The 25,186-nt window shown below is 51.8% G+C and overlaps 1 protein-coding gene across 2 annotated transcripts in view; it reads right to left on the minus strand.

Annotated features, from left to right (window-relative positions):
- Positions 1 to 235: 235 nt before the first annotated feature.
- JCAD (junctional cadherin 5 associated) overlaps positions 236 to 25,186 on the minus strand; it is a 38,337-nt gene continuing 13,386 nt past the window's right edge. The window contains exons 2-4 of one of the 2 annotated variants that reach the window (XM_043883653.1): positions 23,800 to 24,141; positions 8,174 to 11,775; positions 236 to 2,879 (exon numbers count right to left, since the gene is read on the minus strand). In XM_043883653.1, the coding sequence (XP_043739588.1) occupies positions 2,845 to 2,879; positions 8,174 to 11,775; positions 23,800 to 24,083 (3,921 nt within the window). In that variant the 5' untranslated portion in view covers positions 24,084 to 24,141 and the 3' untranslated portion in view covers positions 236 to 2,844. Of the gene's footprint in view, positions 2,880 to 7,455; positions 7,793 to 8,173; positions 11,776 to 23,799; positions 24,142 to 25,186 lie in introns of those variants that run through there. The other variant, XM_043883654.1, reaches the window with a different exon arrangement.

Below are 25,186 nucleotides of genomic sequence, written 5' to 3' on the forward strand. Positions count from 1 at the left end.
AAGATGCAGTCGGGGATGGTGCATCCTTCAGAGGGAGTTTTCTGCAGTTTGCAGAAACAGAAGGTTCAAAACAATAATAAAGATGTTTGGTTTTCAATGGTCCAGGAATTTTCTTCAAAGAAAGGTAATTAGAAAGGTAATTAGAGGTATATTACCAATATTTTCCCCCTTCTTTTGCAAATCAAGAGATACAAATACATTTCAAATGTGATTCCTCACATTTTTTAAGTCCAAATAGTCAAAATTAGAACTTTTAATCTTATAAGCCCCCAATTATTAAACACCAACAGTAAATCATATGAATGAGAAAAAGAATAACACAAAATACGAATACTTCCTTTCCAGCCACAAACGATGAGAGAGCTGTGCATGTGTGAGAAACAGAAATCATAAAAGAAGAATTAGGAAAAGTTCAAAACCTCTGGGAAAGCTATTTTGTAGGATTAGAAACAGTTATTTACCTCAGAAATTGCAAGTTTAAAAGTCACATTTTCAGTTACCTCTCCTCCCCAAAACTTATGTACAGGCTAGAATCTAGAAATTAAGGTTAAAGGGATAAATACTGATAATTTCCCCTTAATTTTTAGAATAGTTTCAGAGTGATGTGATACAAGGATTTAGAAGAAAACAAAGAGTGTCATATTCTGGTTTGTTTGTGATGATTTCTTCCCTTTAGGATCCTTCACTTTCTCTCGAGGAATAAGCTCTGACTGAACTCTTTTGATTAAAAGATGTTTTAGATGAAATCAAAGACTGTAAGGGGAAAGTCAGAACGGTAATATCTATGTACATACATGACACATACACGTATATATATGTGTGTCTATATGTGTGTCTACACACAACACATGCATGTGTCTGTATGCATGCTTATGTACATACATGATGCGTGTGTGTGTGTGTGTATGCGTATGTGTATATACATATACCCTCTCTCACCTAAGAGGGATGTACACCCTCCCACAAGGACCCCCAGGCGGCTGCTCCCAGTGGTACCAGACGACCCCAGTGATTTTCCCAGCAGAGGCCTGGCCCGTCATCCCCACGGGTTGTGAGAAGCAGAAAAGCCTCTAATTTCACATGAAGCAAAACCTGGAAAGGAGTAACCATGAGAAACAGGGAAGAAGCAAGGCTGCGGAGAAGTGGGTTTGAAAAGACTTCTCAGAACTGCTTAGATTCTGTGCTGTTTATTACTGTCCAAATACATGAAGTTCTGATGGAATAAAATCATATGGTACAGATAAAAACAGGCCATGAGAGCCCAGAGTTGTTTTAGGGCCAAATGGCAGACCACTCAACAGTTCACATTTTAGGAATTCAAAATGCTTAAAAATTGATAAGGTGGTTTCTGAAAAAGAAAGAGAAGGAAAAAAGGAAGAAAAAAAGACAAAAAGGAGGAAGGGAGGGAGCAGACAGAAACGACTGAGGAAATGTTAGCTCACGAGAAAGCCTGACTTAGAAAGAAGTGACAAATGCATAAAAAAATGCATAAACTTTGTGCAGATTAATGCAATAGTAAACAGCAGAATACATAGGCCTCATAATACTTCTGTAATGGCATACATATAATGTCTCTAGCACTTTTGGAAAATATGCAGATGCTAATTAAAGATCATTCTAGATAAAAATACACATTTCTCTAAAGGGACGATGCGGGTGAGGGGAGGCGGGATCTGGTCTCAGGGCACATCCCTGCATATGAACAAAGATGAAACTATGGGGTATTTTTTGGTAATTCTAGTGAATATGGCAGCAAAAATTTGTTGTAAGGATGTTGGCTGGTTTTAAGAGGGTTATTTTCAAATATAACCTTATAGCTGCATTTGTAAAAAAAAAAAAATATTTGTGAAAAGTTAATTTTATTAACCCTGAAGAATGTCTCTATTGACATCTCTTTCTAAGATAAACTAAGAGTAGGAAGAGTTGTGAATGGGTGAGGGGTTTATGCTTTAAAGCAAATGCGAACCCTCTCTGGGTTCCTCTCACACAAAGGGATACAGACTCTTAAATACAATAAACTACCTTAAAAATCTGCCACCTAACAATTGTTTACATCATAGAAAAATAGCATTTTTTGGTAAAAAGAAATATAGTTACTTTGTTAAAATGGTCTATTTTACCAGCAATTATTTCTCATATAAAGAATTTCTAGACATCCATACAGGAAATAAAAATAGATAATACTGAGTGCAAAGCAGACGATGGCATGTTTGCAAAAGATCGGAGCATCTCATTGCCGATAAATAATACTCTTATTCATCATAGTACAAGGTTTCATCTTTTGGAAACTTACAAGCTACCGCTTTCATTTGCTGATGGCAAGTTACTTAACAGGTAAAGTGACTTCAGCAGCAGAAGGCCAAATTTATGAGAAATGGATCATACATATCTGTTCACATTTCCCGGAAACTCAAAGTGCTGAAACACTAGCAAAGGCCTACGTCCCCCAAACTCCCTAAAGTGAGTGTGGACAGCAGGCCCCAGAGATATGAAGGGGGATTTATGACATTCTTGGTCCTTTTAAAATCATTCAGTAAACCACCCACATTTGAGTTTTCACATATAGCCAGATTAACACCAAACGCTCTATCAGCTTGGCTAAATCCATCATTGAGGGTCCTTGTGACTCTTCTCTAAATATAGGTATTAACCCTTCGTGCTATAAAAACGGATGCTTTCAACAGACTACTGCTTTATTTCCACAGAGTGACTCTGTGGGGTCGATGTGTGTCCTGGCCACGGGGAAGGATGGCCCAGTGAGGTTCCTCCCAGGTGGCGGGGCTGAGGCCAGCTCGGGGGTCACCTGTCAGCAAAAGATGCGGGCCCACACTCAGCGGTGTGCCATCACACCCTCTCCACCCTGCTTGGGTCATAGGAATCTGCAAAAAAAGAAAACAAAAGAAAATGAGTAGTATATTCCACTGGTCTGCTTTCTATTTAATCCTCAGGCCAGAGATACATGTGTAGGGAGCCAGGCCCACAGGTGTCGAGACGTTAATTTTCAGACATCTCACCGACCTTATTTTTCACCAAGGAGTAAATGGCTATCACTTAAAGGTTGTTTTGAAGGAACGGGCATGACCCATGCCTAATCACAGATGGGAAATGGGGGCAGCTTAGTATTTTGACCGTCCCTTCCTGTTGTTCACAGGGAACATAATTCACTTTAACTGCAACTCTCGTAAAGCAGCAGTGACGCGCTCAGCTGATGCTAAGCAGGATATTGTGTGCATGGACGTTACAACTCTAAGGAAAGCTTGCCATGGGACGTGTGTCCTTGTGACCAGTGATGTCCCAGGGGGCCTGAGAACTGGGCCTGGTAATGGCAGGCCTCCTGTCTCTGACCCCACAGCCAGCACGCAGGCACCAGGCTGCAGGCTCGCCCGTCAGCCTTCCACACACTGGAGTGTGTGTCCGTCTGAGTTGCCATGCTGTTCCACTCTTCAGCTACACACACGGGGCCCAAGTGGCCCCGGTTTCCAAAAAGGGACACCATACAATAGAACAATGGTCCTAGATTATCACTTGGGCTGTGGCTGGGCGCCTCGGGCTTCACAGATCTCTGGGGTCCAGGCAAACCTGAGGCTCACATGTGTACCTCCCATGGTCAGAATCTCCTCCCATGGCAGCTCAAAGAGCTCCTAAGTTCTTAAGAGCAAATACATAAGAAGTCTGGAAGGATGGTACAATTCAACATGTATAAAAACTATCACAGAGCCATCTCTTCCTCAACCCATCTGGATGACAGTACATTCTGAAGGCCACGCAGAGTCCCACTTCTCTGGCAGCAAGATATCTTGCTGTGTCCTCTGCACACCTTGGCAACAGAGGAGGAAACAGCAACCCACTCCAGTATTCTTGCCTGGAGAACCCCCTGGACAGAGGAGCCTGGAGGGTTACCATCCATGGGGTCGCAAAGAGTCGGACACGGCTGAGTGACTTTGGGCTTCCCTGGTGGCTCAGATGGTAAAGAATCCTCCTGCAATGTGGAAGACCTGGCTTAGATTCCTAGGCTGGGAAGATCCCCTGGAGGAGGGCATGGCAACCCATTCCAGTATTCTGGCCTGGAGAATCCCCTGGACAGAGGAGCCTGGCAGGCTACAATCCATGGGGTTGCAAAGAGACGGACATGACTGAACGACTAACACACCACATACGTTCTTGACTCCTTGGGATGTATTTACAGTGAGACACCACAGTTGCAATAACTAAGACAATGTTTGTTGCACTTGGGACAGGCTCCGCTTTTAGGAGGGGATCTGCTGCTCCTCAAACTCTTACGGCACCAAGTGCCCATCTCGTTGAAAGCAGGCAGAGATCCTGTGAACAAGCTGCCTTCTGCGGGTCTACACTTAACACCCTCCGTGACAACGTGGGTCTTAGCGGCTGAGCGGCTCTCTGTGCCCAGTTGGCCTCACTCAGTGCTGATTCTGGGGGACCCCCATGAGCAAAGATGAGATGGAGGCGGCTGGTCACGAAGGGACGGAAGGGCACGCTGGCGGCGGGGAGAGGCCTCGAGAGGCTGAGCCTCCAGGGACACAGAGCCCGCCCCTCAGCGGCCCACCTGAGCGCATGTACGTGGAGACCACCCTACAGGACATGCCTGCAGCCTGACCCCCACCGCTGAAGTTGAGGGCCCAGAGACAGAGAACCACAGAGAGAAATTAGTACGACCAAGGACTCCTTCTTTAGACCGTGGAGGGTCGAGGTTCAATAAAAATACAATGTGAGCCGCAGTATGTTCAAGTTTTCAGTAGCCATGTTAGGGCAAACAAAAGAAGCAGGTGAAAATAGTTTCAATGGTGCATTTTATGTCACCAAATTTATCCAAAATGTTATCATTTTAACAGGCAATCAATAAAAATTATTGGGACATTTTAGATTTTTTTGGTTATGTCTTTGAACTCTGGCATGCGTATCACACATTTACAGCCCATCTCAATTGGGACGAGCCATGTTTCAAGCGCTCAGGAGCCACGTGTGACCAGCGGCCACCACACCGGCCAGCAGGGGTGCCAGGGAACAGGGAAGTCATGCCCCTCCTGGTTCCTGTGGGCACCGTGTCGGGGGAAGACAGATCACTAAGGCCCACCCTGGTGGGTATTTCATGTATGAACACCCTCGAAGGCTACTGCCTGTGAGGATGTGCTGACGCTCAGCCTTCTCATGGCATCACGTGGCTCCCCTCAAGCTTGCCCCGGTTATCCCCACCCCAGGCCCGAAGAGGACAGGCTGTCCCTACTCTCCTCCTGAACGTGTACCAGGAAAGCGGCCAGCAGAGGTGGGTGGGACCAGACCAGCAGGCTCAGACACTGATGCGCCCGGATTAGGCTTCTGACATAATCCATCCAGCGGAGATGGGAATGCTGTGACCTGAGTTAGTTTTGAGCTGATTTCTTAGCCAGAGCTCCCCTGACCAAAAAACACTAAAACAATGTTAGCTGAAACGACTGTCTTTAAGCTGAAGGCAAGTCTTTATGATATGATGGATACATAGCACAGATAACAAAGTTCTGGACGGATATGTGTATGTGGTGGGGGGGGGGCAGGGCAGTTTACAGATATATGAGGTACGATATTGTTTGAAAATTCCAGAACAAAATTTGAATTTAAGTGGGCTGTGAGTCTGGGGAAGTGAAGCGGGTCCCACACCCTGAGGTGATAGAGGCAGGGGTCGGGCGAGGATGGAGATGATGACTTTTGTGTTTAAAATGATAAAAATACATCAAAAGGAAAGAGTCCAAAAGCTGATGAGCAACAAGGCTTTACTACCTCGATGAAGGCCTCTCAGAAAGACTGGCTCTGCACACTGAGACCTGGTGACCAGCAGGCGGAAGGCTGATGGGAGGTACCTGAGTGGCTGCACACGTGAGGAGTCACCCTCATGGGTCTCGATATGTGGCCACTTTAGGAAGCCGTCATCACAACGAGCTCTCTGTCTTGAGACTTTTGGCCATCTTATTGTGCATTAAATAGCAAATGCAAAAAAAAAAAATAGCAAATGCACCAAATGGAGTGGCAAAAAAGTAATTAAAATTTCTAATGGTTGGAAACTACGGTTACAAAATAAAGTCACAGGTGAGGGTGTCTGAATGGCTGGTTAAAATGGAAACTGACATTCTCTGGGGGATTTCAGATACCCATCTGACCCCATTCACATGCCGGATGCTAAGGCTGAGTGAGAATTGAGGGAGAGCTGGATGGACTAGAAATTTTATGACACATTCCCCAAAATACATGGCCATGGATGGAGGCAGAGAAATCTTTACACACTGATGTTTTTCTTATAACTGGATGCATCTTCCTTTAAAATTCTTGTAATTCTCGGGAGGACTAACACTCAGCCTGATTTACTTTACAGATAAGAGACTCACTTTAAAAGCCTATGGCATAGGGGACATATGTACATCTATGGTTGATAGTCTGACAGAAAACAACACAATTCTATAAAGTAATTACCCTTCAATTAAAATAAAAAGCCTATGATGGCTTTCGAATCAGCACTTAGAAGCCAGGGGGTCTATTTTTGGTGGGGGTCAGGGGAGATCTCCTGCTGCAGCCTCACAAAGCCCAACGGCTCACAGATGCGCCACGTAACGGCCGAGGCTCCACACCCCTGCTGATCTCTCCTGCGGCAAAGACCAACATGGTCACCCAGATGACCCAAGAGGGCCCTGACAGACAGCTTCTTTCGATCCTCCTGGATTCTGTGAGAGGGTGGGAGCATTAAGGATCTCTCTGCATTTGGGGGAAAACTGAAAAAATGTGAAGGAGATTTTTTTTTAATTGAACAAAAATTTCGGGATTCTTCCAGCTGAAACAAGTGATCTTTTCCATCTTCTTTTAAACCCCTGATTTCAAAACAGGAAGAAGAGCGGCAGGCGTGGGGAGGACCACCCGGTTGGGGCAGCTAGGCAGATGGAAGGGCCTGGCTGCCAGGATGGGCTGGGGTGGGGGCGGCGCCAGACCACTGAGGACGGGGCACCTTTGCCCCTCCCAGCAAAAAGGCCCCTTCCAGTCGGTAGCTCAAGGTGGATGCCTCCCCTCCTTGAATCATGTCTGGGGAATATAACTGGTAATATCATTGATAACCTCCAGGCCTGGACCAGAAATTCCCAGGGCTCTCGTCAGAGCTGAGAGTGAACTGGTGTTTGGGGGCACCATGTCCCTGCTGAGAGAACCTGCCCCATGGTCTATACAATGAAGAAGACTAGAGAGACCCACGAAGATGAGAATACGCGTGGCTTCGGGTCTGCAGGAGGTTGTTGCCAGAACCGGCTCCCCTGGGCCGAGTGATCAGAGCTGGGGGGCTGGAAAAAACAGGGTGGGCCTGTGAGCTTCGCGGGGTGCGTGGGCTGGTGCTGAGAAAGTGCAAACTGCTAATTCTATCTAAACCTCTCAAGTCTTTCATGAATGGTGTGGTGGCGAAAAGAGAGAACAATGGAGGACAAAGGATTCGGTAAGAATCCCAGGGCAGGAAGTTTATTGAATCACTCGGGTACGTCTTTTCTCACTAGGCTAACCAAGCAATGCAGGTTATTCGCTTCTTGCTTCATTCGCTTCAGTCATGTCCGACTCTTTGCAACCCCATGGACTGGAACCTCCAGGCTCCTCTCTCCATGGAATTCTCCAGGCAAGAATACTGGTGTGGGTTACCATGTCCTCCTCCAGAGGATCTTCCCAACTCAGGGATCAAACTCACACCTCTCATGTCTCCTGCATTTGCAGGCGGGTTCTTTATCACTAGAGCCACGTGGGAAATCCGAGAGTTATCTGGGAGAATGTCTATTATCTGGGGAGAGAACAGAATACAAACGCCCTAGTCTCCTAGGAACCAATCAAGGTGACTACACCCCGGCTGGCATAGCTTACTGATGTACCTCTTCAGAGTCAGGGGCCCCAAGCGTGTTTATATAGGTAATTTTATCTAGTCACTTACATAGATACTATCTATGAAGACTGGATCAGTGAAAATACACTGCAAGGTCTTACTATTAAGAGAAGCTTCTGGATAATTCTTAGGTAGAATGAAGACTCTTTGGGCACCATAATTCACAGGGTCGATCTGATCTTTTCTGAATCTGCAGGTTTCATCATCCACCCACTAGGTATTTTGATGTTCTCAGGACGTCAAACGCAACCTGAACGCCCGCCCCTCTGCCTGACTCCTCACCTGGGCACCAGAAGTCCCGGCCGCCATTCTCCTCCCTTCGCACTGCTGGATGCCCGTCTGCTTCCAGTGACAGAGCACCTTGGGGATCGGAGAGCTTGTGCCCGGTGCTGGGAGCCACTAGGCCTCCCGGCCACGCCCCGAGGCCCCTCTCGGCCTTGGGCTCCTCCGTGGAGTCCACGCCCCGGGACGTCAGGAGCCTCATCCGAGACACAGAGCTCACCTCCTTCATCCTCATCAGGCGGTCGGGGTCCGCCCTCCTGGGCGGGGAGACCAGCTTCTCCTGTAAACTTTCGATCACTCTGGAAGTGTTTCGGAGCTTCTTTTCTGAGAATGCCAAGTCTGGGGTCCTTTCTATAAAGTGGAACAAGGTGGACCTGAAGGGTGGCTTTCTCTCCACGTCCTTGGGCCTGAAAGGCTGGGACTCCGGGGGGCTGGGCGGAGGTTCAGGGGCCTTGCTGGGAACGGCCCCGTCCACACCCGCGGGCTCAGAGGCCCGGGGAGCCTGCCGGGTGCTGTCCCTCTCGCCTACAAACAGAGGGCTCTTGGTCCAGCCGCACTTCCTCCTGCCATAGAAGGCGTCGGCGGGTGCAGTGGACTCACTGGGCTGGGCCAAGCTGGCTGCTGTCTCCTGTCTGGGGGACTCGGGCCTGAGGGCACTTCCATCGGGCTCGGGGTGCCGGGTCTGCCCTGCCCTCTGGGCACCTGGCAGCAGGGACTCCACAGCCACCTCGATGCCCAGGATCCTGGCGGCCCTGGCTTCGAGAGACTCATTTGGGGGGATTTCTATTGCATTGGCATCACCCGGAGACCCCGCTAGCTGGCTGGTACTCTGCTCCTGCACCAGCGTCAGCCCCACAGACCTCAAGTCTGGTGCAGACAGGCCTCGGGATTTGCCGGCAAGAGAGAGGGGCGCCCTTGTGCTCCCTTGCTCCCCATCACCCGCCCTCGGAGGGGCGGCTGCACTCAGCTCCACAGCTCCGAGACTGCCAGGGAGCTCCTGGCTGGGCGGCGGCTCCCTCCGTTCCGCTGGATCGGGTCGGGGCTCGGGTTTTGCATCATTCAACCCAGAAGATATTGCTCGTTTCACAGGCCTCGGGCTGACTGCCAGGTGGGCCACCCTGTCCTCAACCTCTCGGTCCCCGTCTTCAGCAATCCAGTTCCCGGGGGGCGACAGCCACACGGAGCCTCTGCCTTCTGCTTGCCAGGGCCTGGGGGACCGAGGCCTCCCCTCCTCGCTCCAGCTCTCGGACTTGCTCTTGACTCTGCCTGGCCTGGTCCTGGGGTCCTCGGGCACCAGGTCCTTCATGAGGCCCGGACGCCGGGGTGCCGGGCGGGCACAGCTGCCCCAGGGCAGCTCTGTGTCGCTGTCCTCACTGCCGCTCCCATCACTGCTGCTGTTACTGCTTCCTTCCTCCTCCTGAAGCTCCTTATTGAAACTTTCTAACTGGCTGATCAAGTCCCAGGGCCGGCGGCTCACAGGCTTCAGGAGGAACTGCCCGAACAGCTGTCGACTGTTGCAGGGGCCTGTGGTCTCCCCCTTGATCACCTCACCCCTGGACACGGGGCTGGCTTGGCGGCCATGGCCATCCGAGCCCTGCTGACCCAGGCTGGCCCTCGGTGCGGGGCCCTGGTTCTTGGACCAGGAGGACCCAGAGAAGGCGCTGTTGCTGGACGGGCTGAGGGACCCTTGACTTTTCGGGGAATGAGCCCCGGGCCTCTGGTTCGGGTCACTGGACGCCAACGCCATGTGCATCTGAACCTCAAAGGGTGCAGGGTCCAAACACCTTGGAGGCAGCACGGGGTCGGGGGAGCCCCCTGGCCTCTCACCTGGGAGGGGCTGCAGTCTCTGAGGTTCTTGAGCGAAGCTGGTTTGTGTTTGCTGGTCTCGGAAATGGTGCCCAGGCCATGGGCCAGGCCATGCGAGCACGCGGTGCTTTGCGGGGTTGGGGGATCTGAGGTCGTCTGCTTGCCGGCCCCCTCCTGGGCCCCCCGGGTCTGGTCTTGGCAGCTCTGTCCTCGGGGCCATGCTGCCCGTGAGTGCCTGGAGCTCCAGGTCGGTGGAAGACAAACTGAGACCACTCTGCTCCTGCAACGCCGCACTCCGCTTCAGGTCATTGTTGTTCGTGTCCGTACCTGGCGGCTGGGACTCCGCTTTCATTGGGATGGAAACCAAACAAAAGATCGTCTCGCTCGTTTTTTTCTTTGAGCTTCTCTTGGGCTGTAGCCCTGTCTCAAACTTTCTGAGTTGGGTCTGCATCTCGCAGGAACTCTCGCCCTGGGGGCTCGGGGAGGACACAAGGCTTTCTGGATATTCGCGTGGGCTGCCACTCACATCGGGCCGCTTTCTTTGTGTGACAATGCAGGGGTCTCTTCGGTCAGGAGAGCTGCCATCTTCTCCATCCCTGTGGGGCTGGCCCCATAGCCACGGGGGGCTGGGATCAGCAGGGGCAGGACCCCTCTCCCTCCCTGATGTGCCCCACACAGCCCCCTCCTGCTGCAGGCTTCTTGGGTCAGGGGCAGGGACCGCACCATCCAGCTTCACATCCTCCCAGAATCCATGGGGTCGGGCTAGTTTAATGTGTCGTATCCGTGGGTCGTTGAAGGGAATTATCAGGATGGAGCCGTCATAAGCCGTGGTGGGGTGGGGCTGTGCGGGGACACCGACAGGAGAGCATGGGCTGGCCCCCCACTCACTCCCAGCTCCCCGGGAGCCAGAAAGAGGCTGACCACCGGCAGCGGGCTTCTCCATCAGATGCTGTGGTACACGGCGGCCTCCGCCCTCAGGCCTGGGTACCGCCTCCTCCGGGCAGGGGTGTGCTGCGGGCTGCGGCGGCGACTTGTACGAGGGTGGGGGCACATACACGGGGGGCTCCAGGCCGGGGTCAGGCCCATAGAGGTCCTGCCTGGCACTGTTCGTCCTGGCCAAGTGGGCAGCACCTGGGTCCGGCTGCCGGCTGTCTGCGTAGCTGCCATTTTCTGCTCCGGACCTGGAGTGTGGCTGGGAGCCGTAAGATGGGGGCTTGAGGGGTCTCCCAAACCTGGGCCGGGGCAAGGGGGCCGAGGTGCCAGCCTTCTCGGGGTTCCTGGTGGATTCCAAATTGGAAGCACAATTTGGCGGCTGAAGTGGCACTTTAGGGACACCTGGTAAATGGCCATCGCTCAAAGGGATGGGGACCTCCACGCAACTCAGGCTCTCAGGGGAAAGGACTCGAGGCAGTGATTGGGACTTCCCTTTGCTCTGGGAGGTCAGCCCGTGCTCCCCAAGCATGAACGGGTACAGGTCCTGAAACAACTTCTCGCCAACACCATCTGACATCTGCCTCCCTAATCTCGGGGGCTGGTTCCAGCTTCCAACGCTGACGTCCTGCCATCTGCCGGGACCCGCCATTCCCAGCTCGTCTTCCCAAACAGCCTTCTTCATCACGTGCTCAGACCTTCCTCCAACTTCCCAGGGACCCTCCCTCAGGTGCGCGGGCAGGCTGGGGGCCGGGCCTCGGCCCCCTGGGTCCTCCCGGGCCTCCTGCTCTCTTCTCCTCCAGTAGGCGTGGCTGCGGCCGGTCAGGGGCTGCGAGGACCACGCGAGCACCGGCTGATGGTAGAACCTGCGAGACAGAGGGCCACAGGTTACACCTGGAGGAAGCCCACGGGAGCAGCGCACACCTCTCTGCCTGTGCAACCGTGTTCCAAGTCAAACTTAGGTCAGAACCTTTCAAAGACACATTTCCAACCACAGTATTCATTCACTTGAAAGAAACCATGGCGCAGGAGTTACAGCTGGAAGCCAGCCGCATGTTTTGCCATCGCAGACTTAAGAGTGGCAGCAACACGCTGCCCACAAGAACATTAGGACTAGATTTGTACCTGAGTGGCACCTGAAATGCCCAAGAGACATGGGTGAGCCCAGAGCAGGGCTTCGCAAGTGTGATCCCGGGCCTCTGGGGTCCACACCCAGCTCAGACCGGAAGACCTTGCTTTCTGAGAGCAAGTCCGGGCACGTGCTTCCAGCAGGTGCAGGAATCCCACCCCTGATGCTGACTCTGAGGCCTGGGGGGACTCTGTAATGGGCACTCCTAACAGGTCCCGGGTGCTGTGGCTACTGCTGATCCCAGAGACCCCTGAGGACCATCGTGGCCAGCGGGCATCAACCACGACTGCACAGCAATCTGGGGACCCTGCCACTCCCGACGCCCGGGCAGCATCCCAGCTCCGACCTGTCAGAGTCTCAGGGGCAGGTGGAGAGCCAGGTGGGTCCCCAGCTCTTCCCAGCGTGTGACTGGGACGGCCCCTCGGCTCTAGCAGAGCAGAGTTCCCACACCTCTGTGACGGTGGGAGCCACCCAGGAGGCTCATTAAATATACACATTACCAAGTCCCTGCCCCCAAAGTTCCGATTCAGTAGGTCTGGGTTAGGATCCGGGTGTTTCCCTGGTGGCTCAGATGGTAAAGAATCCGCCTGCCATGCGGGAGACCTGGGTTCGATCCCTGGGTCGGGAAGGTCCCCTGGAGGAGGAAATGGTAACCCAGTCCAGTATTCTTGCCTGGAGAATCCCAAGGACAGTAGAGCCTGGCGCACTACAGTTTATGGGGTTGCAAAGAGTTGGACACGACTGAGAGACTAACATATCTATTTTAAGCAAGCTGTCAGGGGCATCTTTTCTTTAGGGCGATGGGGGAAACACCGCTCGGACTGACTTTCGAGACTGACAGAGGAAGTGGGGTCTCCGCTCGTGGGCAGAGCTCTCTGCCAGGCGAGGAAGGGCAGTGCCCGCCGCCTGGCTGTGCATCAGGATTTCCATGTGAGCCATTAAAAAATACTACTACCCAGGTCCCTCCCACCCCAGATGGGGGAATTTAATCTGTCTAGCCAGGAGCCTGGTACCTCCTCGAATGACTCTAACACACACCCTGAGTTGAGAATCACTCTTCTAATGGAGCCAAAGAAACAACCTGAAGAACCCTGGCACACTGTGCAGAAATATTAAGCTACTGACCACAAGGGAGCAGAGACTAGGACTGTAACCCAGAAAACTCACTGCGCGGAAGGAAGCCTGGGGTGCTCCATGAGCTCAACTGGCCACAGGCTAATCCAGAAAGGTTTCAACTTTTCTTGAAACCAGAAAAGGTTTCAAGCAGCTAACAGTGCTGCTTGCTTTTCACATTATAGAAGAAATTACACATTCTGTCGTTTTCTGCCACCTATCAACACATAAAGCAATTATCCTTCCGTTAAAGATAAGTAAATAAATAAAGTAATATGTAATTTATTGCTGAAAACTTGGAAAAATACAGGGAAGAATAGAAATCAAAAGTCACTGGCAGTCCTTCTACCCAGAGGCAGTCACTGTGATTTACAGCTTCTAGTATTTGTGTGATGGCGTGGGCTTTTTCAAACAGCCTTAGAGTCACTCTACTAGGATCTGGCTTTACGGGAATGTTTCCCAACAACTGTGTCACAAACAGCAGCTGCCGCTCACACAGTGGTGACAGCCCTCCAGACCCTAAGTGCTCTCCTAACTCCTCTAAGCTCCGCCAGCCCCTCTCTGGGGTAGGAGGAAATAGGCACAGAGAGGTTCAGCGACTCTCTCAAGTCACCAGCTTGTAAGCGGTGGGAGGAGAGTTCAACCCAATGAAGGTGACCATAAAGCCCGTCAGCCACCACGTTCTACTTCTTCCAGCCTAAGGACAGATTCCTCAAGGGCACAGTTTCAGTGGGAGAACAGTCTCTCATGAGTCCTGCTTTACTTAACCATCACCCTGCTGTTGGACATCCATGATCTTGTTGTTCATTCGCTAAGTCACGTCTGACTCTTTTGTGACCCTAAGGACGGTAGCCCACCAGGCTCCTCTGTCCATGGGATTTCCCAGGCAGGAATACTAGTGTGGGTTGCCATTTCCTTCTCCTGGGAATCTTCCTGGACCAGAGATCAAACCCACGCCTCCTGCACTGGCAGGTGGATTTTTTACCACTGATCCACCAGGAAGACTTGGGATATCTGGGTCCCTTAGTTCTAAAACACTTTGGAGAAATGCTATTTGCCATCACTAATCGTGTCTCGGGTTCTGGAAAATCAATCCTGAGAGAAGGAATCTGCAGGTCAGGGGATCACGTTATCCCTGCTGTGCGATCTGACCGCAGATTGGCCAGGCTCCTGCCCGCAGCTTGGAGCAGAGCTGGTCCTGCTGGACTGTGCCTGCATCTGATCATCAGGGCTCATTTGTTCCTGCACTCATTGGTCTCCATTTGCATTTCTGTGATTACTAGTGAGGATTACTTTTTTATGTGCTTAGGTGCCATTAAACCACATTTTGTGGTTTGGAATGATTTCTATGCCACAGTCCACTTTCCAGTTGACAGGATGGTACAGAAAGCAGGGAGGATGCTCACTCCCCGCAGCCACAGCAGGTGATGGCCTGGGGACAAGGCACTGTGGGAGATGGACTGAAGGTGGGACCCCCACCCCCACCCCCACAACACACAGGCAGAAAGAAGGGCTGTTCTACAGGAGCTAGATGGTAAATAAATGGTAAAAAGCTATTACTGTCATTACTATTTTGGAATTCATTTCTTTGCCTTAAAAAGTGAAGGCAGCTTCTCATATCCTGCATCCCGCCCCCTGCCCCCCAATAACTTCAGCAGCCACTTAGTAAAGCTGAGTCAAGGATTGAAAAAGCAGAAAATGTCTGAAATGGATTGGAGGTAAAGCGTTTGCCAGAACCGCCTAACTGCTTCTGCATTTACTGTACACACACAGTGCAAGCTGTCTTAACCCTGCCCACAGCTGAAGGTCAAGTTCTTTGTTGGGGCATTTAGGTTTTGAGGACTGACAGAGCCTTCCTCGGGTCAGGTTCTATGAGGGCTGGTCCCTGTGGAAGCCACCTCACTGGCCTCCGAGTGCGTCACCCCCACCCTTACCCCCAGCCAAGCCAGCACAGGGCATCCAGAGCTCAGAAGCTGACGTTCCTATCCTTAGTGACACCCTCTGGCTGCCTGTCCCGAGTCTCATACTGACCATGAACCATGGTGCACCTACTGGCTTCAGGGTCTTAGACTCTGTGCCAAGTCCAAGGGCAAGACTCAAAAGCGCAGCTTAATAAGATGCTACAATCATTGCAAACCTCATTAAGAGAGTAAAACAAACCACCCGCAGTGTGTGGTCGATGCCCAGCATGGGAATCTCCCTTCTCGCCTGTTCTATAGCTGACGGTGAGCCGGCTTAACCCTCCACACCCACTGACTGGCTCCTTTCAGACCCCTGAATGTCTGGGGCCTTTGGTTTCACAGAAGAGACCATGCTGCCTAGCTTTTGCTCACTTGCTCAACAGATATTCCAGTTTCCCAGCAAATGCGTGATTTGTTAAATACCAAGAGGGACTGAAATCCCAAGGTGCCATCTGCCCACATTTGGGCCACGAGCACAACTGGAGACTAACAAAGGACGACAGAAACAGGACAAGCACGTAAACAGGCTGCAGCTACCTACACCAGGAAGGGGGTCAGTTTCCTTCCCGCTGAAAATTGTGACATCGCCTTAACATCATCCAAGCTGCCATGTGTAATTAATCAAGATGGCCAAGCATTCTGGGCTAAACTTTTTTTTATTCCATTTGCACCATACACCAAAATCCCAGTTTAAGGAAAACACAGGGCCACTTGGAGAACTTTAAATAATCTATTTTAATGAGTATACATGACATAGAAAACTAAAGCGATTATTTCACCAACATCTAGTGTGCCTAGTCTGAGCCTGGCTCTGACAGGCACAGGTGGACCCACGTGGTCACAGTTCAGTTGAATTTCTCCTTCACATACATTATCAAGTTGGATAGTTACTGGTTTCAATGTATGATGTGCAGCAGCAGCTAAAACAGTGTTACTTCATATGGTTTCAAAGCTAGGAATGTGTTTTCTGGTACCTTTGAGGAAATAAGCTGAGATCAAATTTTTCTCTTTTAAGAATGAGACTAATAATTTACATTTCTTTTTTTATTAGTCATTCAGTCATGTCTGACTCTTTTTCGACCCCGTGAACAGAGAAACCGCCAGGTTTCTCTGTCCGTGGGATTCTCCACGCAAAAATACTGGAGCGGGTTGCTATGCCCTCCTCCAGGGGATCTTCCCCACCCGGGGATTGAACCTGGATCTCCTTCATTGCAGGCAGATTCTTTATAGTCTGAGCCACCAGGGAAGCCCCAAATTTATTCACAAAACGTTAACAATGGGACATTCCACAGAAACATGCTGAACACATTCAAACAGGGTGGGAAAAAGATAAGGAAGCCAAGTGGAGTGTGTGAGCCCAAATAAATAGTGTCAGCAAGGTCAGGGAGACAAGCAGGGTCTTTGTGCAGAATTCCTGGGAAAAGAGGTCAGAGAGAAGACAGACGCTACACTTGGGAGCAGCTCCCTGGTCTATCAGCAGTGACATGGTGATGACAAAACCACTGATACAGAGTGTTTGGAAAACCTCTGAAACCTGAACGTGTGGCAAACAACACGTCTGCTGGAAGAAAGGCAAATCTATTTGCTGAAGGTATAAAAGCTGATGATGAAAAATATGAGGAGACCTGTCTGTTAACGTGATACTTTCCATGGCAACAGAAAGTCCCACCATCCTTATAGAAAGGAAAAGCCTACTTGGAGGGCAGCAACGCCATGACTTTTAACCACAGTTCCACCCGTGGCAGGACTATCCCTTCCATGGTCCCTAGATCATGGAATCGACACAGCACAGGCTGTGTTGCCCCGGCATGACACAGCCCAGCTGGGTGCCCGCTGCCCCATGGGTCAGGGGAGACTCCCTCCTTCCTCTACCAACAAAATCCTGAAGTGGGGCCCCAGGGGACCTCTGGAGTCTCGTCTTCCCTGTAAAGATCGGGGTGGAGGGAGAAGGCCCCACTGAAGAGGTCCCCGGTCCAGTGACTTCTTCCCATCAGCAGGGCTGCCAATCTAGCAGCTGCCAGCACCGCCCATCATCACCTTGAAACCCTGAGGCCACGTCCTTCAGAAGCCACACCCTCCTCCAGGTCTTACCCAGGAGCACAGGCTGAGCATAAAGGTGTCGCTTAAAGAACCTCCCACCCCTTAAAGGAGAAGCTCTCTCCTGGATTGGCAGGGGCACTAGGGCATCTCTTAAGTGACTCGGAGTTATCAGTCCAGTGTTAGGTGTTTCTGGGGTGGGGCCAGCCATCTCATGCTTCAGAACTTGCTCTCAAAGCTCTCTGGCCTGGAAGCCTGCAATTTTCCTTTTCAGTCAATTGTGGTATATTCAACATACTACAACTGGGTGAATGGCCCTCTGACTCAGAGTAATAGACCAATTTTGGAAAGGGGAGCTACAAGGTCAAGAGGAGATCATGACAGAGCTTAGGAAGATAGCACAAATTAAAATCCGTCAGAAAGGATATAACTGGTCTGGGAACATATTGCACGAAGATCACTATGCAGCCAAGTTCAATTTGAACAAGAATTGCAAGTTGCACTGGCATAGATATAACTGGGAGACGCACAACTGCTGGATCACATGACTAGCATACCGTTAGGCCTGCTTTTCACAATGTCCTGATGAAGTGAAAAGTGAACGTGAAAGTCGCTCAGTCCTGTCTCTTTGCCACTCCAAGGACTGTAGCCCACCAGGCTCCTCTGTCCATGGAATTCTCCAGGCCAGAATACTGGGATGGGTAGCCGTTCCCTTCTCCAAGGGATCTTTCCAACCCAGGGATCGAACCCAGGTCTCCTGCATTGCAGGCAAATTCTTTACCATCTGAGCCAGGAGGGAAGCCGCGATGTCATGCTAAGTGACTGCAAATGATTCCAGCTGAGATCAAGGAACAGCGAGACTATTTCAGGAGGTTACTGTTTGATTATCTTTTTTTAAATACACACACTTAACAATGGGAATAGGAAGCATAATGAATGACTGGACTGATGAATGATGCTAACTTTAGCATATGGGGGGGGGGGGGGTATGGCAGGAAGAAAGACAGTCTAGAGCACTCACTGCACACAGGTGACCAAGCAGGTGCACCTGGGAAACCTGCCTGCTGACACTGGGGACAGAAGGCTCTGAGTCCGGGTCCCCCACGAGGGGGTTTGAATAACCAAGCCTAAGTCCAGTTCTACAGAGATGGGTTCAGGATGGGCAGCCTCCTGGGGAGGTGATGGTCCCACAGGGCCAGCCTGCTCTGCTGCACAACCATGAAATCAGATGTTGCTGGAAGTGGACACAGATTCCTCATGTGGGTGCCGGCAGCTTTCCACATCATCGTTGGGGTAGGACTTCAAGAGCCTTTTGATGCTTTGAGGTCTGGTAAAGACCTAAGTCAGAGGCCCTGCCCCAGGAGGGAGGGGTGTTTGGGGTCATTACTTGCTTTTTATAAATCACTGCCCAGAGCTATAGTTCTGGGATCCATGAGAGCCCCCCTCCCCTCCCAGATGTGGAGCCCACTCCCCGCCCCCAATGACTGGGCAGCTGCCCCTGCACTTACTCCAGGTGATCTGGCGACTTCTGATGGGTTTCCAGGCTTCAGGGAGAAAGGGCTCAAAACGGAGAAGAATGGGATGAGAAAACGGTGCCTGCGGTCAGGCTACCAGGAAACTTGCAGCCGGTTCCCAGAGAGGGCTGCCCGCCAGCAACAGGGCTGTGAACCACGGGGCACCTGCCCAGGGCCGAGGGGACCACGGGTGATGCCACCGGAGAGCAGGGTGGCCAACCTGCCAGGAGTGTATGTGCGTTTTGATGATGGGGACCTGGCTTTGTCACCAGTATCCTCAGCAACATGCTTCACCCCACTCTGGCCTCAGCCTCCTCATCGCTATCGAGTGGGTGATCCTAACATCTTCCTTCTCAAGTGTACTGGGAGGGATTCATGAAGATAATACACGTCACCTGATTGGCAGAGGGTCTAATATACTAATTCCTTGTCTTCAGCTATTGGTACTATCTGAACCCAATTAATATCAATTCTCAGCGGAGTAGGATCCGTTTCAAAGCTCTTGCCTCACTTCGTCCAATGAAGAGGGTGAGGGCCACGCAGGAAAGAGAGAAAGAATGAGTGTTTGTCTTTGTGCAGGCTTATTTTAGACTGGGATTGTCCCCTCCTCAGCTGTGATCAATGGGCCTTCACAATAGCAGGAAGCCACGATGTCCTGACTGTCATAACAAGACCCTGCCCCTCCGGCCAGTCTCTAAGGGAGGATCCATAACGATGATGTCCAGTCACCCAGTGTTTAGTTTATTCAAACAAAGCAGGAAGAGCAAGTTGGGACCCAGTAAACCAATAAGTAAGGCAGATTACTCCAGAAGTTTCCTATTTTCTCTGTAACAAGCATATATCCTTATGGATACGAGCTTCCCATATCCATATGGGAAAAGAACCTGCCTGCAATGCAGGAGACCCAGTTTTGATTCATGGGTTGGGAAGATCCCCTGGAGAAGGGAATGGCTACCCACTCCAGTATTCCTTCCTAGAGAATTCCATGGACAGAGCATCCTGGCAAGCTACAGTCCATGGGGTCGCCAAGAGTTGGACATAGCCAAGTGACTAACACACTTACGGATATATACGGGTGTTTCTTAGCTTGTTAACTAACCTAGTTCTCTAGTTAAAGAAGAAACTCATCACCAGCAAGTCTCCTCTTGGTGGTAACGTGGCTCTCAGACAAGTGGAACTCCAGGCTGCACTGCTGCTGTCTTCCCACTAATTCTAGAAGCGCCGCACACTCCCATCACTGTTTTCTCTGAAGTCTTCCCGATAATTCTGAAACACTTCTTCACACTGTTCTTCCTGAAATCTCATGTTCAAACAGTCCAACCTGCTTCTTCTTGGGAAAACACGGTGACAGAAGAGCAACACAGGAATGTGTGCAGAGAGAGGACCAGCGTCCAGGCTTCTGGAAGCTTACACTGCTGACGAACAAGAACAAAGGGCCCCAGGAGAAGAGTTTACAGCAAGACAGCGGGGAAACAGGAGGTCTGAATCCTCACGTGTGTGGCTGAGACACCAGCTCACACAACTCATACTTTGCTTGGTGAAGAGGTCAAATTAACAAGGCCTAACACTTAGGAAATGAAGCAAGGAGATGAAACAAGACCAGTGATGTTTGTGGAAGTGTCATTCTGTACAGAGAAAGAGATACATGGAACCAGATGTTAAACTCGAGACATCCCTTTTTAGGAAAGCCATTATAAGCAAGATGGGATTTGAGAGAAGCTTAAAAAGCCTCCAAAAAGGAACTGTTTACTGAATCCAGTAGCACCACCTAGAACAATGTTCACTGAGCAGATGCAAGCCTCCCCAGACGGGGGCCCCAGACCCCACATCAGAGACCCTCCCAGACTGGGGAGTCTCTAATCAGTCACGACTGTGCTGTTGACAGCAGATAATTACAAGCTAGTCTCATGGTTAGCTAGCACAAACTTCAGCCAGGATTTCTGGGGTAAGCAGAGAAGAGCATATTATGGTACAACTTTCAGATTCAAACCTCTGCTATGTTACGCTATTTTACAGCTTCCTCCAATTATAACATTTGAAAGGGAACACAGTAAGGAAACAGGGAATGCCTGATAACAGGGCTTTACAAGTTTCATGGGAGCAAGTTGTTCTGTGTCCCCGCTTTTATTTTCCTTAAGCGTTTTCCTAGATATAACCAGCTCGTACGTGAGAAACTCTAAGGCGATTGTACTTATCAGTCTTATCATCTTCCTCCTCCCTTGGGAATCCTGAAGTTCCAGCCACGCCCCAGATGACAGTGATGGTGCCCCCACTCGTGTGGCTGGGCATCACTGCCCGGCTCTGGTCTGGGAGCACAGATGTGGTCCTTGTGCAGCTCCCTAGACAGGAAGGGGCGCGGCCGTGCTGGGGAGCTGATCCCCCACCTGCCAGCAGTGGGAGGGGATGAGGAAGTGAGGATGGTCCAGCCCAGGGACAGCCCCGCCAGCAAGGGTGCGGCCAGGTCCAGCGTCGCTGCAGCCAGAGCCTGGCTTCCCTCCACGGAAGCACTGAGCGAGTGGCCCTTGCAGAGTCACTGACATTCCCTGGGCTTCGCGCTCTTGGCTATAATGACATTGCTAATGTGCCTGCCTCTCTGCCAGCCTGACAGAATAAAATAAAACATTCTAGTCCCCTTCTGGCCCCTGTGGCCTTCCAAGCTGTCCCCGGGAGGTCCACGGGGTGCTGAGGGACACAGTGCAGGGACTCATGAGAAACTGCAGGTGAGGGGTCCTCATGATGCTTTCAGGTCACCCTGATGCCCAGGAGTTGGGGAGCACCTCCTGGGCCCCATCACCCGACCCTTCCCTGACCAGACCCGGAGGCCAGGACGGCGGGGTCACTGCAGGGACCAGTAACTGAAGGCTGGGATGTGGCCAAGCACCACTGATCCATCCAGATTCAGAATTCCCAGGAGCCAGAGAATTTGGCTTCACAGGTTGAAGTTTTAACTATTTATTTCCTATTTATTTATTTCCCCTCAGAGCACATTTCTCCTGAAAGGGAAAAATAATTTTCCTCCCGCTTACCTTTCCGTTTGCCTCCTGTTTCCAGCTCTCTAATGGCCACTGAAAAAGAAAATGTCTTTTCATTTCAGCCCGGGAGGCCCAGCAGGTCTCCGAGGTGCTGGGCACTGGCATGGGCCTTTGCCAACATGTGTGCACTGTCTCTCTCTCCCCTACAAGACAACCTTCAACCCCAAAGCTCAACACCTCCCAAGTTAACCAGCCGACCTCAGAACTGGGAGGGAATGGCCGGATCTATCAGAACTCTGTGGATGGACAAAGCCGTGCCGGTGATGCTCTCAAACCAGCTGAGCCCCTCATTCGAGACAGGAGGAAAGGAGCCCGGGGTTGGACAGAGGCCAGGCTGCAGGGCCTTGCAGTCCTTAGGCCCTGTGATCACAGGGGGCTGGGGAGTCTGGGGCAAGCTGTGGACAGGGCGGGGTCCTCAGTGCCCACAGAGAATCCTAAAGGGGATTCTGTTGCCCTCACCACCCAAGACCCAACCCTGATCTGATTCAGCCCTCCAGGACTGGGAGGACCCCACACATGGCCTGTTCATGGGGATTCCACGGCCGCCATCTTTTCACCTCATTCAAAACTGAGCCTTCGGCTCCTCGATGGCTGTCACGAGGCTGGAAGGATGAACTGGATCTTGGGGCTTATCCTGAGCACCCCGTGTGTGCAGCACTGGAGTGAGCTCTGTGGGACACATGGGGCAGGGGTGCAGGGTGCACCTCAGCGCCCTGAAATCCAGGGCGGGAAGTACAGGTACACTCGGCAGAGAACCGGAAGCCCAGGAGGCAGAGTAACACCCAGCGCTTGTGTGGTAGAAGCAACGGCTGTCCTGACCCTTGGTCAACGCACCCACAAGCCCCCTCTTCCAAAGTCCATGGTGGGCAGGCTTTTCAGGGACTGTGGCTGCCAAGACCGGGGCCCAAGGTGCCAGTAGACACAAGTGCAAGTTCTGAAGGACATGGTTAAACAGAAGCAGCTTCAAGTACTTCTCCATCCTTCCTGAACCTGCCCCATCACTGACAACTCTAGCCCTCCCTGAAGAGGTGGGTCTGGGTAGTAACGCAAACTTGTGTCTGCTCCAAGGCGCGTGAAGAGGCGCCCTCCCCTTGGGGAGTACTCCATGACCAAGGGGTTGACTGCTCTGACTTGGAAAAGCAAGACCCCTTCCCTTTTGCCTGAAGACTGTCATCCAACAACAAAGATTCTCCCTGTGGACAGACAGGTGACTTGAAACCATAGGAGGCCGTTCATCCCCTTTGGACTTGACTCACTGTCCTGTCTGCATGTTGGTTTGTTGCCTTAAACACAGGCCTCTGCTTCCACTTGTAGACAGAGGCCCCCACCAGCCTAAGCCTAGTCCCCATGTAGTATTAAAGACAAACACAGCTTTAGGAAGCCATGACAAAAGTTCCTCCAGGTTAAAACTGCTGGCTGTGGGCTGCAGGGTTTGTGGCAAGCTGCTCAAATTCCCTCCTATTTTCCTCCCTCCCCATCCCTCGTCCAGTCCACCCTCTTTTTCAGCTGTAAGAAAACACCCACAGACGCAGCTGTATTGAGACAGGATGCCCACCTCAGGGCCCATGAATGACGGGAAAAGATGTGTTGGAGGCCAGAGGAATGACTTGAATATGAGAGAAGAGAGGTTTGCTTTTGCCCAAGTGGAGGGGAGCACAGGCGTCTCTCAACACTGTAATGTACAAGGTATTGGAACGCATCTGTATTTCAGGTATGTACAGGTGTTTCAACTCTGTAAGGTATTGGAACGTGTTAACAAGGAGGCTAGATGTGCTTGGAGTGTGTGCCTGACATAAACTGGCCTTTCTAGAGTTTTTAAATGATTCCTGGCTGAGGAGACATGAAGAGACTATGAGGGAACAAGGAGGCTGAGGATTAAAATGCCGCGTTGGCAGGAGAGAATCCGCCCACTCGTCACTGTGTGCTGAAGGCTTCATACACCCGACCCTGCACTGAGCACCACCAAGCATCCCGGATGCTCCAGGAAGATGCAGTCTTGCCACTCAGTTCCCCTCCCTCCCAGGCCCCAGCCACACACAGACGGTGTGTGCCTGCTACCAGACCCCCGGGGCCAAGGGAGCCGGCGGGTCCTGGTGGAGCTTACCCGGCCTCGGAGATCCTGTTAGCGGCCGCAGCGCTGGGGCGCTCCCCGTGGCCCCTCGGCCCGAGGCGGCGGCTCTCGGGGTCACTCAGGAGGCCCGTCCCCGGAGAGGCCTTGCCCCGGGGGAGGGCAGCGGGGCCTTCGTTGCAGCCATTCAGCAGGCTGGGGCCCGCGGGCACCACGGTCCTCGGGGGCTGGCGCCCCTCGCCGTCATCCTCGCGGGGGGCTGGCAGCTTCCTCGACAGCTTGTAGCCGTGGGAGATCAGCAGGTCTTCGACACTGTACATAGTGCTCTGGCCGCATCAAAGTGCCACCGCGGGGACCGTCGTGGTGGCAGGGCCCACACTGTGGGGACAAGGAGAGTGTCTGTGAGCCGTGGACGACGCCCCCAGGGCTCCCGCACCTCCTCCCTCCCGGACCCTGACCACACGGCACCCTAGTCATGGTGCCTGCAGAGAAAGAGAAGAGGAGGGGGCTTCCCCGTCTCACTCAGGCAGAGGGTGGAGGCAGGAAGGCTGCCCTCCCAAGGTTGAGTGAGATGGTCCCTTTTGGACCAGAGAGGGAGCGTTTGATCTTGGATTCCACGGAGCCAGGATGGGGCACTGACTCTGGGGACCCCTTCCCAGACGGCCACCGCTTGCAGGAGAGTCCGGAATAGCATTTAAGCCATGGAATGATGACCAGTGTCCCCTGCCCCAGACCTCTAAAGACAACACACACAGGAGAGAGGTCAAAATAAAGAGACTCGGAAGCTGCAATTACTACTCCACGCTGCTAAAAAGAGAAACCCCCAGCGGCCAGCTCCATCTTATTATCTTCCCCACTTTCATCTCGCAGACACACCTTTTGGTCCAAAAGGGCAGGGCAAGATCTCTAATCAGCCCAGGGTTACGGTGCACTTTGGCGGAAGCAATCTGGGTGGGTAATGAGCCACTGAAAATAGATCTTAAGTCTTTCAGCTCATAATGAGAAACGCTAACCAAGCCTACACAGCCTGTGCACTACACAATTCCAAACTTCTTCCCACACCGAACTTTGAAGAATCAGATTTCTCTCCAGTTTATCTTGGGGAGACAGTCTACATCTCCGAGCCTAGGGTGTCCACATCTGAGTCCTGCCAGGGTGCACGAATTCAATAGCAGCAACGATTCAAAAACACACAGTCCTAAGACAATGGCGCCAGCCAAGAAGAATGAAAGTGAACAGGGAACCTACGTGAAAGCACCTGTGTGCGCAGAGGTGGGGCTGCCACGTTTATTTTCACAAGGGAGCATCTCCTCTCCCAAGACCTCCCGTTGCTAACAGGGTGGGAGGCAGTTTGGTCAGTCCTGCCGCTGCTTCCCTAGGGGCCGTGAGGCGGGCCTGGGTTAGCCCCACAGGAGAGGCGGGC

This window comes from Cervus elaphus, chromosome 23, assembly GCF_910594005.1.
Source record: "Cervus elaphus chromosome 23, mCerEla1.1, whole genome shotgun sequence".
NCBI classification, from domain to species: domain Eukaryota; kingdom Metazoa; phylum Chordata; class Mammalia; order Artiodactyla; family Cervidae; genus Cervus; species Cervus elaphus.